General features: G+C 43.9%; 1 protein-coding gene across 3 annotated transcripts in view; it reads left to right on the top strand.

The window, feature by feature from the left end:
- The first annotated feature begins 234 nt into the window (after positions 1–234).
- Positions 235–16,430, top strand: part of MAEA (macrophage erythroblast attacher, E3 ubiquitin ligase) — a 50,285-nt gene continuing 34,089 nt past the window's right edge. Inside the window, exons 1-2 of one of the 3 annotated variants that reach the window (XM_027455709.3) lie at positions 235–391; positions 15,915–16,097. In XM_027455709.3, coding sequence (XP_027311510.1) covers positions 245–391; positions 15,915–16,097 — 330 coding nt within the window. In that variant the 5' untranslated portion in view covers positions 235–244. Of the gene's footprint in view, positions 392–1,259; positions 1,413–15,054; positions 15,078–15,914; positions 16,098–16,430 lie in introns of those variants that run through there. The other 2 variants (XM_005016135.6, XM_072037851.1) reach the window with 2 other exon arrangements.

The raw sequence follows: 16,430 nt of genomic DNA, 5'->3' as shown, positions 1-16,430 counted from the left end.
TTCCGCGAGGCCCCGCCCCCTCCCACCGCGCCACCCAACCAGCCGCGCTTTCACATCCCGGGAGGCGGCGCCAACGCGCCCCTGAGAGCCCCGCCCCCACTGGCTCTCCCCACCCCGCCTCCTCTCTCCCCCCCTCCTCCCCGTGGAGCGTACCACCTCCATGGCGGGTGGAGGGGGGAGACGGGGGGGGGGGAACGGCATTGGTTCGTCCCTCCCGCGCGGGAGGGGGCCGCTGTTACCCGGCATGCGCCGCGCGGCGGGGGGAGGCGGGCGGGAGGAGGAGGAGGCGGCTGAGGGGGGGGCGGCTGCTGCCTGCTCCAAGATGGCGGTGCAGGAATCAGCTGCTCAGCTCTCAATGACTTTGAAGGTGCAGGAGTACCCCACTCTCAAGGTGGGTGGCTGGCCTTCCCCCCCCCCCCTTTTATTTCTTTATTTCCTCCTCCTTTCCCTTCGTTAACACGGTAGAAGGCGAAGCTCGCCCGGCTGTGAGCGGCGGTGAGGAGGAGGCGGAGGTGCCCCCCCCCCCCCCCCCCTCAAACCCCCACATCTCCTCACAGAGGTTGGGAGGCTCCAACCTCAACCCCAGCCTCGCCCCCAGCCTCCTCCTTCGGCCTCCAGCTCGCTGCCACCGCCGCTTCTCCCCGTCCCCTCCCCCTGCGGCGGGGCTGAGGGACGTGCCCGGAATATTCAGCCCTCCCCGGCAGCTCCCAGGGGACGGGGGAGGTCCCTCGGTGTCCCCCCCCCACGTTGTCCCCATCCTCCTCCGTGCCCCCCCCCCCTCCTTGTCCCCATCCTCCCCCGCTGTCCCGTCCCCGTCCCCCCCCCGAGTGACAAAATGGGCGCCGGTTGGGGGCTGTGGGGGGAAAATTTGGGCGCTGTGGGGTCGTTTTAGGGGTTTAAGGGGGGTGCGGTTGGGTTGGGGAGGCTGCTGGGGATGGGGATGGATGGAGGGAGGGAGGGTGGGAGGGGGCGTGCTGCTGTGGGGTTGGGGTTGGGATTGGGGGGGGAAGATGGATCCTTCCTTGGCTCCCCGAAGGTGGGGATGAGCTGAAAGACAAAAAGGGACGGACGTGCTGCAGGCCTGGCGAGGCAGCTGAGCCCAGCGAGCGAGGATCTGAGAGCTCGGAGGGTGCCCTGAAGGGTGCTGAGCAACCTCCGAGGGCCGGTGGGTTCCCCTGGCTGCTCCCCCCCAGGTATTGTGAGGCGAAGGAAGGACTGGGTGCTGAGCGCTAAGGTCATCGCCTCCCAGAACTGTTGAAGTGGAAGGAAGATGCTCGTAGGAATCAATGGAAACCTTTGTTTGAAGTCTGGTGTCGGCTGTACCGGAGGTCTACCCAATTAATAGCTCCGGCTGTGGGAGGGAGCTAGGAGAAGGCTCTGTGCTGCAAAATGCTTATTTAAGCATCTCCCAGGTTGGCGTATCAACGTGTTTTCTTTTTTTTTTTTCTTCTTTCTTTTCCATGCATAGAAGGTGCTTTGCAGACTAAACTTTGTTATGCTGAGCTCATGCTGCACTTTCACACAGTAAGTGCTGTGTGCTTTCTGCAGTGTTTGTTTTGCAGGCTTTTTAGTCATGTTTTTCCTGTGCATGTCCTCGTTCTCCACCCTCCTGGCTTTCTACTTAGTTCCAAGAAGCAGGACAACGACAAAATCTCGATTCCCGTTTCCACGCACGAAGGCTTCTTTCTGTCATGATGATATTCTTTAAAGCTGACGCTGTCAGACTTAAAAATTTAAATTAGGTTTAGAGACCACTCTAGCACCTTCCATGGCCAGAACAATGTGAAGGCCTTTAAAGTTAAGACGATCATTTCATGGCCACATTTCAGATGTAGTCCAGTTGTTATCACAGCTTTTCTTGTTACATTCCTAAAAAATTGCTGGCAGTGAGGATCAGCGAGTTCTTGTTTTCTTGGTTATGACTTAAGATGAGTTGTCAAGGTGCCAGCCATTTAAAAGCTGGCTAATATTTTGGACTAATTCTTACGTTTCCCCAAGCATGCTTTCCCCCCGAAAAAAAATCTTAACAAAAATATACATCAGAGAATGGAATGTTGTTTGTAATGTTGGGAGGCTAAATAGTAGAAGGGTGAAACACCCTTGCACTGAAACTCTTCTATTTCCTAGGACAGCTGATGTTTGTTGATTCTTCCCAGCATCCATTCCACTTCTGGATTGTTTCTGTAGTCTTTAGTAGCATTTTTCATTGTTTTTAAAGAAATCTTCAAGAATAGTGTCTGCTGAAATCCCTTGAACGTGTCCTCTTAAGTGTTGTTAACTGTGAGTCATGTATCAAAGCGTTTTAGTGGTGGAGGTGAAAAAGCAGCAAGGAGAAATGAGCGTTAAAGGCTGAAGTCTACTGAAGTACGTTGATCCCAAATTCCATTTTGTTCGGTAGGAGGTAGGTGCCTAAAAGTTTCTGTAGGACCGAGCCTCTATGAATTTTTATTTTCAGTTACGTGAAATGAATACGGATCTTTTTTTTTTTTAATTACGGTCACCAACACAGTGGCTCAGATATTTTTCTTGGAGCTTTGGAGGCTGGTGATTTTCCCTGATGTAAGTGAAATATGAAAGATTGTAGACTTGTATTTATATCTTTCCTGTTTCCTCCCTCTAGCTTCCTCATGCCAGCATCGCTAGATGATGGTTGTGTAATAGCTCTGCATTTACAGTACGTTCTCCAGAGTGCCTTTCATGTGAAAGAGTGCTTAAAACTGCAAAGGGAAATCCCTTTGCCATAGCTAAATTGTGGTTGCTGCAGAAGTGGAAATGCTTCAGCTGTTCTTCAGCGGTTCAGCTCAGGAGAAGTAAATTGACTTCTTCAGATGAATCCAGGCAAGCTATTTAACTGTACAAAATAATGTTTGAATATTTCCCCCACGTCTCTCCTCCCTTGTCAAGGACAAGGAGGTTGCCAGCTATTCTTCCTTCAAAGTGCTGTGGCACTGGGAGGGGGAGCCTGCTCCTAGAGAGCTGTGCTGGCCGCCTCTGAGAGGATATAACGTGAAAGCTGGCAATTTAAAAAAGGAATGAATGCAAACACTGTTACCGTAGTTCTTTGCTGGAACACTAATAACCAAGTGATGACAGGAAACCAGATAATGCCCCCGTATCCTTAACAAGTGTGAATAATTGTTAAACCAAACCAGCAAATGGAGTGCAGTAAGACCCCAAAAGTGCACTATGGAAGACCTGAAAGAAAAAGATGATCACGTGTCTTTTTTTTTTTTTTAATCTGGGCTGTTCGTTGGCAGCAGTTTAGGGTTAGCTGTGCTTCAAGAAAAAGACAGATCAAAATGAGAGCTGTGGAAGCGCAGAATGCTTGAGCATCATCTCAGTGCAGCTGATGGGGTTCTTTTGTTGGCAGCTGTGGCAGGGGAATTCTGGCAGCAGACTTAATCAGATGTGAATTTCTCCTGGAAATACCAGGTTTACCTGATCGCTAAATAGGGGGACAGATAGCAGAACAGCATTACGAAGCACATGCTGTTTCTGTCCCGAGTTCTCAGACTTGCAGAGTAACTGTGGTTGGAAAGGGTCTTAGGAGAGGTGACTCCAGCATCCTCTGCATGTGGCAGGCTCAGCTGGAACGGGTCACTCGGGACCGTGTCCAGTGTGGCCTTGGATATCTCCAAGGTGGATACTGCAGCTTCTTTGGGCAAACCTGTTCCAGCATTTGACCCTGTTATGGATTAAAACCAAAAACCTTTGTTCGCATGGAATCTTTCTGTATTTCAGTTTGTGCCCGTTACCTCTTGTCCTTTTGCTGCTCACTGCTGAGAGTAGTCAGGCTCTGCCTTCTTTCCCCATCAGGTATTTATACACACAGATAAGATTCCCCACTGAGCCTTTTCTTCTCAAGGCTAAACAACCTCTTAGCGATCTCAGTGGGCGGTTGCTGTGCTCCCTGCAGCGTGTCCATGTCTGTGCTGGAGGCCCAGAACCGGGCATGGCACTCAGGAGGAGTTGCACTTGTGCTGAGCAGAGGGGAAGGCTCACCTTCCTCGACAGCCTGCTGGCCACGGTCTGCCTAACACAACCTGGGTGCTCTTGCTGCAAGGATTCACTGCTGTCCCATGGTCAACTTGCCCCCCAGGACCCCCAGGTTCTGTTCTGCCAAGCTGCTTTCCAACCTGTTTAACCAACATGTGGTTGTTCCTTCCCAAAGTGCAGGATTTGGCATTTCCCTCAAGCTCATGATGTTCTTGTTTGCTCAATTCCCCCAGGACCTGTTGAGGTCCCTCTGAATGGCAGCACGACCATCTAACCTATTAACTTCTTCAAGTTTTGTATTTTGAAGGTGTGCTCAGAACCATCGTCTAGGTCTATAGTGAAGATTGGCAAGCTGTTTGGGTCAACCTCTTTTCCTGCTGGAGCAGAGAAGGTGCAAGATTCCTTTTTGAGTAATCAGTTGTGCTACATTTTTCCCTGCCTTCAGCAGCTTGACTGGAATTTGTTGTTTTTTAAGCTTGGCTTTGTGCTTTGACAGAAGTATTCAACAGCTCATAATAACGAAGCTTTAAACGCACAACAGCAGAAGCTGTTCAGTGAGAGTGGTATAGGTGGAACAAGAGGACAGAAGCAATACAACTCCAACACCCAGTGCCCTTTTAATATAGCGGGGCATAAAAAAGTGAATACTTGTCAGGTGGGAGGCTGAAGCTGGCTGTAGCACTAAGTCACCTCTGTACTAGCTCGGCGTGAACGCTCGTATCTCACACTGAATCAGTCTTCAGGCTGGGTGCTCTGACTCACGTAGCGTGCCTTAGACGTCCATACCAAGCATTAATATGTTGCTGAATAATGCACTTCCTGTTTCAACACACCAGGAGCATGCCAGCAAACAAGCGTGACATCTTCTGTGTGCTGTTCTCCTGCACTTGGCTCCACGTGCCTCTGGTCGATGGGAAGTCTGAAACTCTGGGACTTCAGGGGAAGTTCAGCATCGGAAGGCAGCTGAAGTAGGAGTTGGCTCCTGTGGGAATTGGTCTCTTTTCTACCCCTGCCCTCAGCTTATAAACTACATTTGCAAGTGATTAGTGAAGGAAAAAAACTGTATAAAAGGCAGTAGCAGTCAAGGCCATCAGCTAGGAGTGTTGCTTGATTTTTTTTCCTGGAGGCACAATAGTGTGCTGATAATACTTCAAGGAAAATCCTCACAAACATTTTGCAGAAGGCCTCCTGTTAGTATCGTCAATGTGAATTCTAATCTGATTCACAGTTCACAGTTGCCACGTACTTGATTTGTAGTGTTTTCACAGGACAGTGCCCTATGATCTTACGAGTTTTGTTTGTGTAAGTTGTAGATGCAGAAATAATGTCTGCATGGTAGCTAACATGTTGGGGTCTTCAAATGTTGATGTAAAGCAAGAATATCTGTGAAATCCGTGGGTCTTTGAGCAGTGAACGCTTTCAGACGCTGGAAAACAGTAGTAAAGATGAGCTAGCAAATGTTTGAAGCTGTCGTAGTAAGAGGAAAATGTACGGTGGTAGGAGTGGAGCTCTTATGGGATGTCACAGACCACCCAGTGCCATCAGTCTGTGAACTTAAGAAGCTGCCATCACGGTGTGCTTGGCCTCCCATAGTTTACTTCCACGTAGCACAACTTCAGGCTGTATTTCCTGACACAAAATGTGAAATCTGCTGTATTGATGCTTACCTAATCCAATCTGATTTACGTTATTGTTCGTTTAAATAAAGCAGGGCTAGATTGTCAGGTTATCTTTATGATGGTACCCAATAACTTAACCGATTCATTCTGCTCTTGATCTACTTCAGTTTTGGTTTCGAGCCTTCTGTGGATTGCCTTGGGTTGTACGCTGCAACGAGAACTAAAGTAATACAGATAACCTATGGAGAAGAACTTTGGTCGCTCATATTTCCTGATACAGATCTACTGAACCAATAATCCTTAATTATGGGTTAGGTGCAGTGCTGTCACTTCAGCTGGAACCAGTTATTTTGGGAGCAATCGGAGCAGAAATAGGATCCCTAGCCTCAAGGCTCCAGCCAGTAGCACGGTGGTGCGTGCACATAGGAGGACGGCAACAACTGCTTTCATTTAAAGAGGTGATACTGTGATTGAAACAAAGGAATATTTGGAGAATGAAGGATCTAAACGAGGTGTGAGGCCAAGGTGGTGGCTGTCAACATGTGTCATGACAGTGACCGGTCTGTGATGCCCTTAGTGTGGCTCTGAAATGGCCGTCAACCTGCTCACGTGAGGATGTGAGCCACTTTTGTATGCCCACATAGAGGCTTTGTAAAACACTTGGCTAAGTTGCTGGAAGCTTAAACTGCTTTAAAAAATTAATACTTTTTTAAAAAATCCAAGTGATCTACAACTGCATTTAGGCTTATGCAATTATTTTTTCTGTTTTGATCTGTCTCTTCAAGGATTCATATTCATGCTTGTACCTAATTAAACCTAAATCTAACCATTATTCTAAGCCTCTCCTTTTGGATATACACTACTTCTCCTTTCTTTTAATTTTCTCTTCCTTTTCCAATTTTGCCTAGAACAAGGAAAAAAATATTACTACAAGGGACTGAGAAGAGCTGTGAATCAGAAGAATTCATTATGTGAATAAGTGATGATATAATTTACATTTTGGATGAGTTCAGTGAGAAATAGTGATGCCATCTCAGCTCTGAAATAATCCAAGAGTTAGAGGAAGAAATGTAAACGTTCAGGATTTCAGTAATTCTGCATAGAAGTACTGATTTGTTGTTGGCTTGTGGAGTAAATTGTAACAGTTTATTGTAGTGTCATTTTTCATCTGGCATCATTTGTAATAGTTGTCCTGGACTTTTTCTGTTGATGGTAAGCATGGTGACCTACTTGGGTCTCAACAATGCAACTTAATGCTCAAAGGTGTTTTCTTGCTCAGTTTACCTTTTCTTACGATGCCATCTATATTCAAACTATTTAGGAGATGTTTCTTTATTTCTATATTCTCATACTTCCTCTTCCCCTTGCATAAAGTAGGACTAAGTTCTCTTTGCTTCTGTGGTTTGTTTGTTTTTGTGGTTTGAGAGCTTCATCACTCTTCCTTTCTCTTCCGTACCTATCTATGGCTAAGCTTAATGTCGTATAAGGGCACAATACATAGTATTGGAAAAAGCTTTTTCATACCTCAGAAAGGCTTCTATTGGATTAACTTGGAAATGTGTAGATTTGTACAACTCTCTGATGCTTTGCAGGCCTCGTGAGCTAAGACAAGTGAGAGGAAGCACATCATTTTTCCTCTCCCTTGAAAGGAGAGCACAGTTCTGTAATGGTTTCCCCCACCTAATCTAATAGGACTCTTATTTTCTTTTTCTTAAATATTTTTCTTCCTGCTCCCACTAATTAACTGACTTCATGTACCTGATAAAAATTAAAAATCCATTTTGAATTCCCTCATGCCCAAGACTGGGTTCACTCGAAAAGATATGCAATGTAGATATTTGTCTTTAAACAGCTGGACACTTCACGGCAAGGAGTTATATCTACATTCAGCTCTGAGACTGTAATGGTAAGGAGGGATGATTCATACAGATTTCTATAAAGTCAAAATTTATAGTTAGCAGTTCCCTGCCTGTGAGTGGGTACAGTGGTCAAGTTGCACCTGATTAACTTCTTTCCACCAAATCCAGGGGAAAATTGGATGTTCTTTTACAAAACTTTAGACCTATGTAAATTATATTTGTCTATACTCTTTTTTGATTACTTTTTTTTTGAAGTATCACTCTTGCTCTGTAATTTCCAATAGGTGAATGGTAGCTATACAAAGTGTTTTTTTTTTTTTTTGTTTGTTTTGTTTTTCTGCGATTTAAGTAGTTTCCTATATGCAATCACTGTGGAATAGAAATGTTTTTTAATGTTGTGGTCAGATATAGGTTGGTTGAGCTTTACTTTCCACTTTTATTTGGAGCTCTTCAGGCTTGAATGTGCATAAGTGAAGAAGGAATCTTGTTCGTATTGTGGGGTGGGACCAGATCAGTTTGGGAACTGGTATGCCAAAGGGCTGGTGTAAGGCTTAAGACTTGTGGGATGATAAAGACTCATTTTTGCTCTAACTTAAGTTTTTAACAAAACATTAGCTGTGAAAGAAACATGTGCAATTTAATCTTTCAGTATTAATGTAGGCCAGCTGGGAAAACTTGCGGGCAACATCAGGCTGGTATTTGACATTTCATGCTTTGGTTCAACATCCTACATTCTAAAGGAACAGAAATGCAAGATGTACCAGTTTCTGTAAATAAGCTCATTTCCCCTGGGGAGAATCCTTTCTTCGCATGTCCATAGTTTTCTGGAAATTTTGGAAATTTTTCTTCTGGAAATTGTGGTAAATGCTGGTAAATACACTTTGTCTTGAAGTAGTCTGAAGATTATTTTTTTAGGATAGCTACGAAGGAAGAAATAGAAACATTTGTTTGAAGCTGCTGCTGCCTTAAGTAAAATTCTGGTGAGGTGCTCAGCACATGTAATTGATTTTCCTTTACAACCAATGGTTTATTGATGCACATACACTATCCTGCCTAATCAAATATGTAATGAAGTACATTATTTAATAGGGCTTCCCAAGGAGAGTCGGGCCATCCAGAGACACTGGACTTCAATGATTTTATTTATTTATTATTTTTTTTAAAGGGAGGGAGGGCAATGATATGTGGTTAATCTGTTAGTATTACTGATTGCTTTTTGGAATTACCCCTTACCAGGAACTCTTGAAGGAGAGAAGAGGGAAGTTCTTATGTGGGTAGGTAAGTGGGGGAAAGATAAGAGCTTAAAGATCAAGGTTCTCTATCCAGTCTCTGTATGGAAGAAGGTTAACGTGAGCAGTCGGCAAGGGTCTCTGCCAGTGCTGCTGATACTCAGCTTTTTGACCAGCTAGGAGGAGTGAATGAGTACTGCGATGATCTTGTTTCCTTGATGATACTGAAGTAATGAATGTATTACAGACTTAGCTCAAGTGTGAAGCACTGTGAAGACCAACAAGAGATTTAAGGGGCATTAAAATCGTAGATGAAATTCAGTGTAGGTAAGTGTAGTGTAGTGCAGTGCAGTTGTTCGTGATTGTGGAAGGAAAGAGTCCTGGTCTCATGTGTGAAATACCTGACTGAAGTGACCGTTATCCTTAGGGAAATCTTGGGGTTACAGTGAACGCTTTCTGGGAACACTCAGGGTAATACTGATAAAGAGACAAGTGTTGCGAAAGGGAAGAATGGAGGCCCTCATTGTGTAGCAGTAAAAATACAGTTTCATCTTCTCCTGAGTTAGCCTGGTTTTCTCCCCTGTCTCATCTTGAAAAAGTGCTGGAAAATGTCCACAGAAGGCCAAGGGTGATTAGAGATACAGAATGGCTGTATTCAAAGAATGAAGGGCCTCTTCAATCTCAAACGACAATATGTGAGGTGAGGAGACAGTGAAAGCTCATTTTTTCTTCCAAAACAAGAATAAAAGGGTTTCAAATGAGCCTAGCAGATGACAAGTCAAAACCCAGAAGTGTTTCTTCACACAGTGCAAGCGGCTGTGAAATGCCTCACCACAGGACATTGGATTGCTCAAGTTCTGCAGGTCAACAACAACCAGCGGGCTTTGTGAGAAATGTTTTTGCTATAAAAATTCGACCTTCTGCTCAGGTAGTTCCAATAAACTGTTTGGGAGTAGTAACGTTATGTTCTTGCCTCTTCAAGTGCCGTGCCCCTTCTGAATGCTGTGGCAGAGGGACTTCTGGTCTTACCTGGTGTGGCTGCTCATATCTTTATGTGCCAGTTGTCAGCTGTGCCTCCTTCCTCCTTGCTCTGTAACTCTGAGAAAAGTCTGGCCAGCTCTTATCTGTGCCCTTCACCTTTAGGTAGCAGAGGGCTGCTATCAGGTTGGGCCTCTCCCAGCTCCCTGTAGCCTTCTGTTCTGCAGGTGAAACATGGCTGCCCCTCTCAGCCCCTTTGGATGTTGTGTCCACCATCTTGGTGGCCTTCTTCCAGGCTCGTCTCCTCTGCGTGGAGTGGGGAAGGGCCTGAAAACCAGGTGTAATGTTCCCAGTGAGTCTGCCTCAGTAGTGAGCGTAGGGAATAATTACTTCTCTCAAGCTACTACCTCACTCATGGAGCCCTGTATTTGGTTAGCATTTGCCACAAGTCTGGTGCTCACTCCTCTCCAACTTGGGGTCCAGTAGCGTCTCTACGTCTTTTTCTGCAGAGGTGGTGTTAGCCAGTTGTTCTGCAGCCAGGGCCAGTGTCTGGAGTTGCCTTGTGTCAGGTGCAGGGCTGTGGTTTCTGCCTGGGTTGAATTTCATGAAGTCTTTGGTGCATTTCTCCAGCTTGTCAGGCTTATTCTCAGTGGCAGCTCCACCATCCAGCGTTATCAAGCACTTTGAGTTTGTTGTCCTCTGAGCTTGCTGACCCAAACCAGGCAAACCATTTTCCTCATGGCAAATCCAACCTGGCTATTTCCAGAGTACATTTGTTAGCTTGGAAGTGGCTTCTGTTGGAGTCTTTTTTCATAAATTTCCCAGGAGTTGAGTTGAGAAAGACCAGCTTGTAGTTTCCTGCATCTTCCAGCTCTCACTTCTGGCAATAAGTGAGGCAGTAAGCTTGTCCCTTCTGGTCGTTGAGGACTCTGTGTTCATGGTGATCTTTCAGAGATGACAGCAGCTTTGCAGTCATCTCCTGCTGTCTTTAAGACTCCTGTGAATAGCACCTCTTCCCCAGACTCAGTTGCTTGGTGCAGGAGCTTGGGAAAAGCCCTTGCAAGTCAAGACAAAGAAGGCATTTAGTGCTGAGGCTTTCTGTTACCCTTTGTTGCTAGGTCACACATCCAGTTCTGTAGACTTCATCTTCCTTATGCTGCTGATGTGTCTATAAAGCTTGTGTCATTACAACTGCTTATGAGTTAGAGCTCTGGTTGAATAAAATCGGTGTATGTGTTGGCCGTGCGGGCGGTGAGTGCTGGATTTCCAGCTGTGACTCAGCACGCTTTGTCCATTGCGGCAGGATGAGTTAACACCTCAGCAAAGGTCTGGCCACGATTCATCTTGCTCTTTCTCACACGTGGTTGAAGGGTTCTGTGCTTGGGAGAAAGTAGGTTTGGAAACCCCAGTGCTTAAGGAATGAAGAGTGACTGTATGTCATGGAAGGTGATGGTTTGTGTTAGGGCTAAAACATCGTGGTGGTCTCAAGATGTCCTTAAGCTGCTTAGTGGAAATCAAGGTGCTAAAAGCAGCAGAAGTTCAGTCTGGTGCTCTGATTCCCACCAGCGTTCAATGCCTTTGAGGCACTGGAGTTTTGTGGGCTTTGATCAGTGTAGTTAAGGAACTTGGGGAGGGGGATTTGCATTTTACTCTCCCTTTCTGTAATGTTAATGACTAAAGATGGTACCACCTCATGGCATGGTTTTTGAAGCCAATTTTCCCTGAGCCTGTAGAGAAGTTTGGGTTGAGGTAACAATATTTAGGGGCAGCCCATTTCTATATTTTCATTTTATGGGTGGGGTACTAAAGGTGTGTGTGTAGATGTATTTAGAAAATTTTGAGAAAAGTGGAAAATCTCGTTAATTAAACACAATTAATGCAAAATCAAATGTGGGATGTGCATTGTGTGATGCTGTGTAGAGAATTGCCTGTTTCAACTTCATATTTCTGTACTGATTCTTTTTATAGTCTGATAATAGCTACTTGGGAAATATACACTGTTTGCTAACCATCAGGATGGAATCTATGCAAGCATTTAATACTGTTTTTTCCAGTTTTTGTATGTATTTAGAAGAAGTCAAGGAAATAGTCTCATTTAGTAAACGAATGGCTTACTGCAAGATATATTTTGATGGAAATGTATTCTGTAGATAAAATACTTTAAATATCATGAAGCTAGATTTGAAGTGGCTTATAAAAAATATTATCTACAATTGCACAACTTGAACAGTTTTAGCCACTGGTCCTTCATAATTTTGGAACTAGTCTTACTGGCTTTCACGGGCTGGAAGGGGACCACGTTTGGGCTGAAGGCTGGGCAGTTCACGTCACAGCTGGGTTCCTAAGTCTAAGCTTAAAAACTGCTACTGTCATTCTTAGCTCTGCTGTTTTCCATTCCTTCCTCTCAACTTGACAACCCAGATGTAAGTCTCAAGGCTGCTTTTAGACCCAGAAGAATCATCTCCTAATTCTTACCTTGATTTAGAGGTGGTTGTGCTGTCCCAGACAGAACATGCTCCACCAAAGTTTTCTGGCTTAGTAAAACCACAGTGAAGAAATTAAATGAAGAAAACACTTGGATCAGATCGTTCAGTTGTGGTTATCTCTTTATTGGTAGTTAGCACCTAGAAACAGTCATGCACAACACTTGTGGAAGTCTCCAGCCAGGCAAATTTTCACTGAAACTTGAGAAGAAAAACTCTGATCTTGGAAAAAAAAAAAACCTTTCCCTGTTGTATTTTCACCCTTGTGTAGGCTGTTCTGACTTAAATCTTCAGAGCAATCGGCCTGAAGTTGTACCCAGTTCAGTGCATGCTTCAGCTGGTGTGTTTGCAGCTGTGGAAGTTGAAGAAAAGATGCAGACTTGATTTAGTGACACTGAGTTCAAATGTGCTGCCTGCTAATACTTTGCATCTGTCCCTCGTATCCTCCTGTGCACTTGTGGTGCAAGGCAGCTGTGAGGTGGGTTTTTCTGGCTTTAGTGACTGGGACAAACTGGCATTGAGCTTCTCCAAAATACTTTCTGGTCAGTTCTTGCAGCTTTATTTCAATGCGTTTAAAGTTCAGTAGAATTTTTCTTTTTTTAAAAAAAAAATTCTTTAAAGGAAGCTGAGTTCTGTGAACTGGTCTTGGTGAGAGGATAAGCATTTAATCCAGGCTTGGTAACAGTATGGTACTTGCAGTAAAAATGTAAAGTCTCTACCAGGCTTGTGGCAGCTGATAAGCAAAATTTGCAGTTGTCATGCTCCAGAAAGTGTCCGCTTTTTTTTTTTTTTATAAAAGAATAATCTTCTCATAACTACATTTTTCCACAAACATCTCGTTACTTTTTCCTTCTGCTTACTTTGATCGTTTGAATAAAAAGTGCAGTTATTGGTACAGAGCCCGTAACATTTTGAAGAGGCCCGTGGTAGAGCACACTGGAGCTGGGCGCTGGGATCCCTTCCAGGCTGCAGGAGCTGAGCAAGAAACAGAACCGAGGGGTCAAGATGTAGAGCCTAGACAAGTCCTCTGTAAGGAGCTGAGCGTTGCAACTTCTACATTTTGGCATTTTTAGAATAAAAACTGTCTATAAAGTCTGCTGTTTACAGATATTGTCTAAACACTGCAAGCTCTATAGTAAGAAACAAGTGCCCAAGTGAGCTATGAAAACCTTTGGTAAAGAACATTTACTACCAGCTTATCAGTTGTGCAAATTTCCTTTTACTCTTAAAGTCATTCCCCTTGATACGTTACGTGGAATTGTTTGGCAATAAATTTGTTTTTACTTGTAGAGGATATAGTAGAACACTTCAAATCCCAGTCTCTTCCACGTAAGATATTAAATCTTGGGGGTTAGAGGGGAAGTGGCTAAAACAAGCTGAAAAAACCTTTTGTACCAAGACACAATATGAACGGTGTATGAGGATGCCAGCTGAAATTGAAAGTCCAGTTGTTCTAAATGTCATAGGACCAGGGACTGTGCCAGAAACCTACATGCAATGGAGACAGGGCATGGGAAACGGGAAGTGTTACTGCTCTTGCGTGCCGATAAGAAACTAAGGAAAAGGAAGATGAAGGGTAAGGCTTTCAAACTGGCTAGGTCTGTGTCCAGTTCAATTGCTTGTTGAGAATTTAAAAAAAAAAAAAAACAAAAAAAAAAAAAACACTTCGGTAGTCGAGGAAAAGTGCCTCAAATCAGTAGTAACTTCTGGAGGTGCTGAGTGAAGCTGCTTTTTGGTGTGATGCAGAAAGCTGGTTAGCAAAGAACTTGCAGAAATTAAGCCCAATAAATGCAGGTAACTGAAGAAAATGTATTTTTCATTGAATAGTAAGAAAATGCCAAAAAAAAAAAAAAAAAAGGCCAAGTTGTCTTCATGCTGTCTGGCATCAAGTTGTGGAGTTTAAAACAAGCTTTCACACTCAAAAACATGAAATAAATTCAAAATAATGTGCCCCTATGCTTCAGCTGCTATCTGTGGAGGAGCTCCGAAACTTCTAATATTTGTGTGTGTGTGGAAAGGGAGAAGGAAAACAAGGGCTAAAAGTGGAATAAAAGGTGGTTATATAGGTGAGCAGCATTAACAAGCCCATCATGGTGTTTTATTTTGTGGCTTCAAAATAAAGGGGAGGGATTGTGGTGCTGGGGTTTCAGAGGAGCTTATATAAGGCAAATTACTGCTTTATCTTGATGCTTCCTGTGGTAAAGATTTTCTATCTTTTTGTTCAGGTCTTAAGTGTGAGATGGAAAAAAAAAAAAACAGTAAATAGATCATTTCAGTCTTTTTAGAGAAGGGGGAGCCCTTTCATATCTCACCAGGATATCGTTAATACTCCTGCAAATCAGAACAACACGTTGTAGGACATGTGGTGTAATGCAAGCAAGTACCATGGCTCATCTTCATCATGCTGAACCTAAACCCTTCCTCAGCACATTTCTGATGGTGAATTGCAATGGTTATGTAGGATCCTGTCTAATAGAGCCTGGAAAGAGAGTGGAGCCTGGGGACATCTCTTGCATGCAGCTAGTTAGAAGGAAGAAAATGGAGGCAAACTTGATACAAGTGATTAGCAAGGATAAACTTGTAAGATTTGTAATCAAACATATACCCGGTACATACCAACCACAACGCTGAGGTGCATTTCCTGCTTGACCCTCACTCTCTAATCTGGTCGTTCGCTAAATTATGCCTCTGATCAATGGAAAAGCAATCAAGCCTATAGTAACTACCTGAAAGAACTTCTCCTGGGCTTTTTTTTTTTTTCAAGATAAGATGGAGATGAATTATGCATGGGGTGCCGGAATGTTTAATTCTGAAACTCCCGTTGCCGTTGGAGCTCTGCAGTTACAGAGCTTCGTGTCTCAGGTCCTGGTGCTGTCATGGAAGCGACGTGCTGGGAGCAGCTGAACGCTTGCTGTAAGCTCTGTCCAAATCTTTCATACCCTAAAATTTGACCAGGCTGTAGGCTACTCCTGCATGTGTCTGTAACGGCCATCAGTAGCAGTGGTATGGCTGCTTCGTAAAAGTGTAGGACAAATAAAGGATGGGGGACTGCCAAGAGCAGTTTGTCTCTAAGCCAAGGATGGAGTTTTAAGGGGATTTATCAAACTTAGTCAGACAGCGTGGGCTTTCTCACCGAGAGGAAACTTGCCTGAAATGCCTCCTACCAATAGAGTAATACAAGAATTAATATTAAAAGTAGTACTTTGTGAAAAGAAACAACTAGGATACCTATTACATTTCCTGAGTTACTATTGCCATACTATGTATAACTTTTTCAGAAGCCAACATGCTTTTTTTATACATAATTTGTATTTGTTTTCCCAAACCTTCAGGAAAGAAAGTTACACTTCAAAATCATGTTTTGAAGGGTGAACTCTTGTAGTTTGATTGTAGCTTTCCTTTAAATACATGTTTGCCTTTGCTTTCTGTTCTCCTGATCTGTTTTTATCAGTGCTTGCTGAAGTCAAGGCAGGATAGGTGAAATTGGTATCAGAAAAGAATCTACAAGCTTTTATTTCCTGTCACTGTTCTTCATAATCTTTGAAGTGCCTTTGAATCTTTGAAGTCTCCTTGCTGAGAGAGCTTAAATAAGGGCTTTGATATGGGAACTCAAGTTCAGCTCGTGACCTCCAGTGTCCTGGAACCTAGGTGTTTTTCTAAAAGCATCAAATAAAACCATCCGCTTCTCTAAACTCGAGAAGACCTTTCCTTTAATACAGAAATTCTAATGACGTGGTTTTGCTCCTTCAGGTGCCATATGAAACGCTGAACAAACGGTTTCGAGCCGCCCAGAAAAACATCGATCGAGAGACAAGTCACGTTACGATGGTGGTGGCAGAGCTGGAGAAGACGCTGAGCAGTTGTCCTGCCGTAGACTCAGTTGTTAGTCTCCTGGATGGAGTAGTTGAAAAACTCAGTGTCCTGAAACGAAAGGTAAGTGGTCTTTTACCTCATTATTGTTTTGTCTAGTTAATAGAAGTGTTTTTCTGCAGTGCTGTTTGCTTAGATTCTCTTTTCAAGGTATAGGTATTAATGGCAGTGTAAACAAAGGCCTTAAAATGCAAGGCAGAACATCAGAACGTGCTGAATCTTGCTTCGCCCTGCTTATGAAATGTCTTAAGTGTTCATGACTGAATAAGAGGAAAAAAAAAAAACAACCCTGAGAGGTAAAATTGATGTGTTTGCAGTCCTGAAAATGAATTTCTCTCTCCCCAGAAAAGAAATGGCAGCAAAATAAATAGATATATATCAATTCCTGCTCATTTA

The sequence above is a fragment of the Anas platyrhynchos genome, chromosome 4 (assembly GCF_047663525.1).
Source record: "Anas platyrhynchos isolate ZD024472 breed Pekin duck chromosome 4, IASCAAS_PekinDuck_T2T, whole genome shotgun sequence".
In the NCBI taxonomy this organism is placed as follows: Eukaryota; Metazoa; Chordata; class Aves; order Anseriformes; family Anatidae; genus Anas; species Anas platyrhynchos.
Note: the sequence above shows the minus strand (reverse complement) of the source record. Positions and strands in the feature narration are given on the sequence as shown.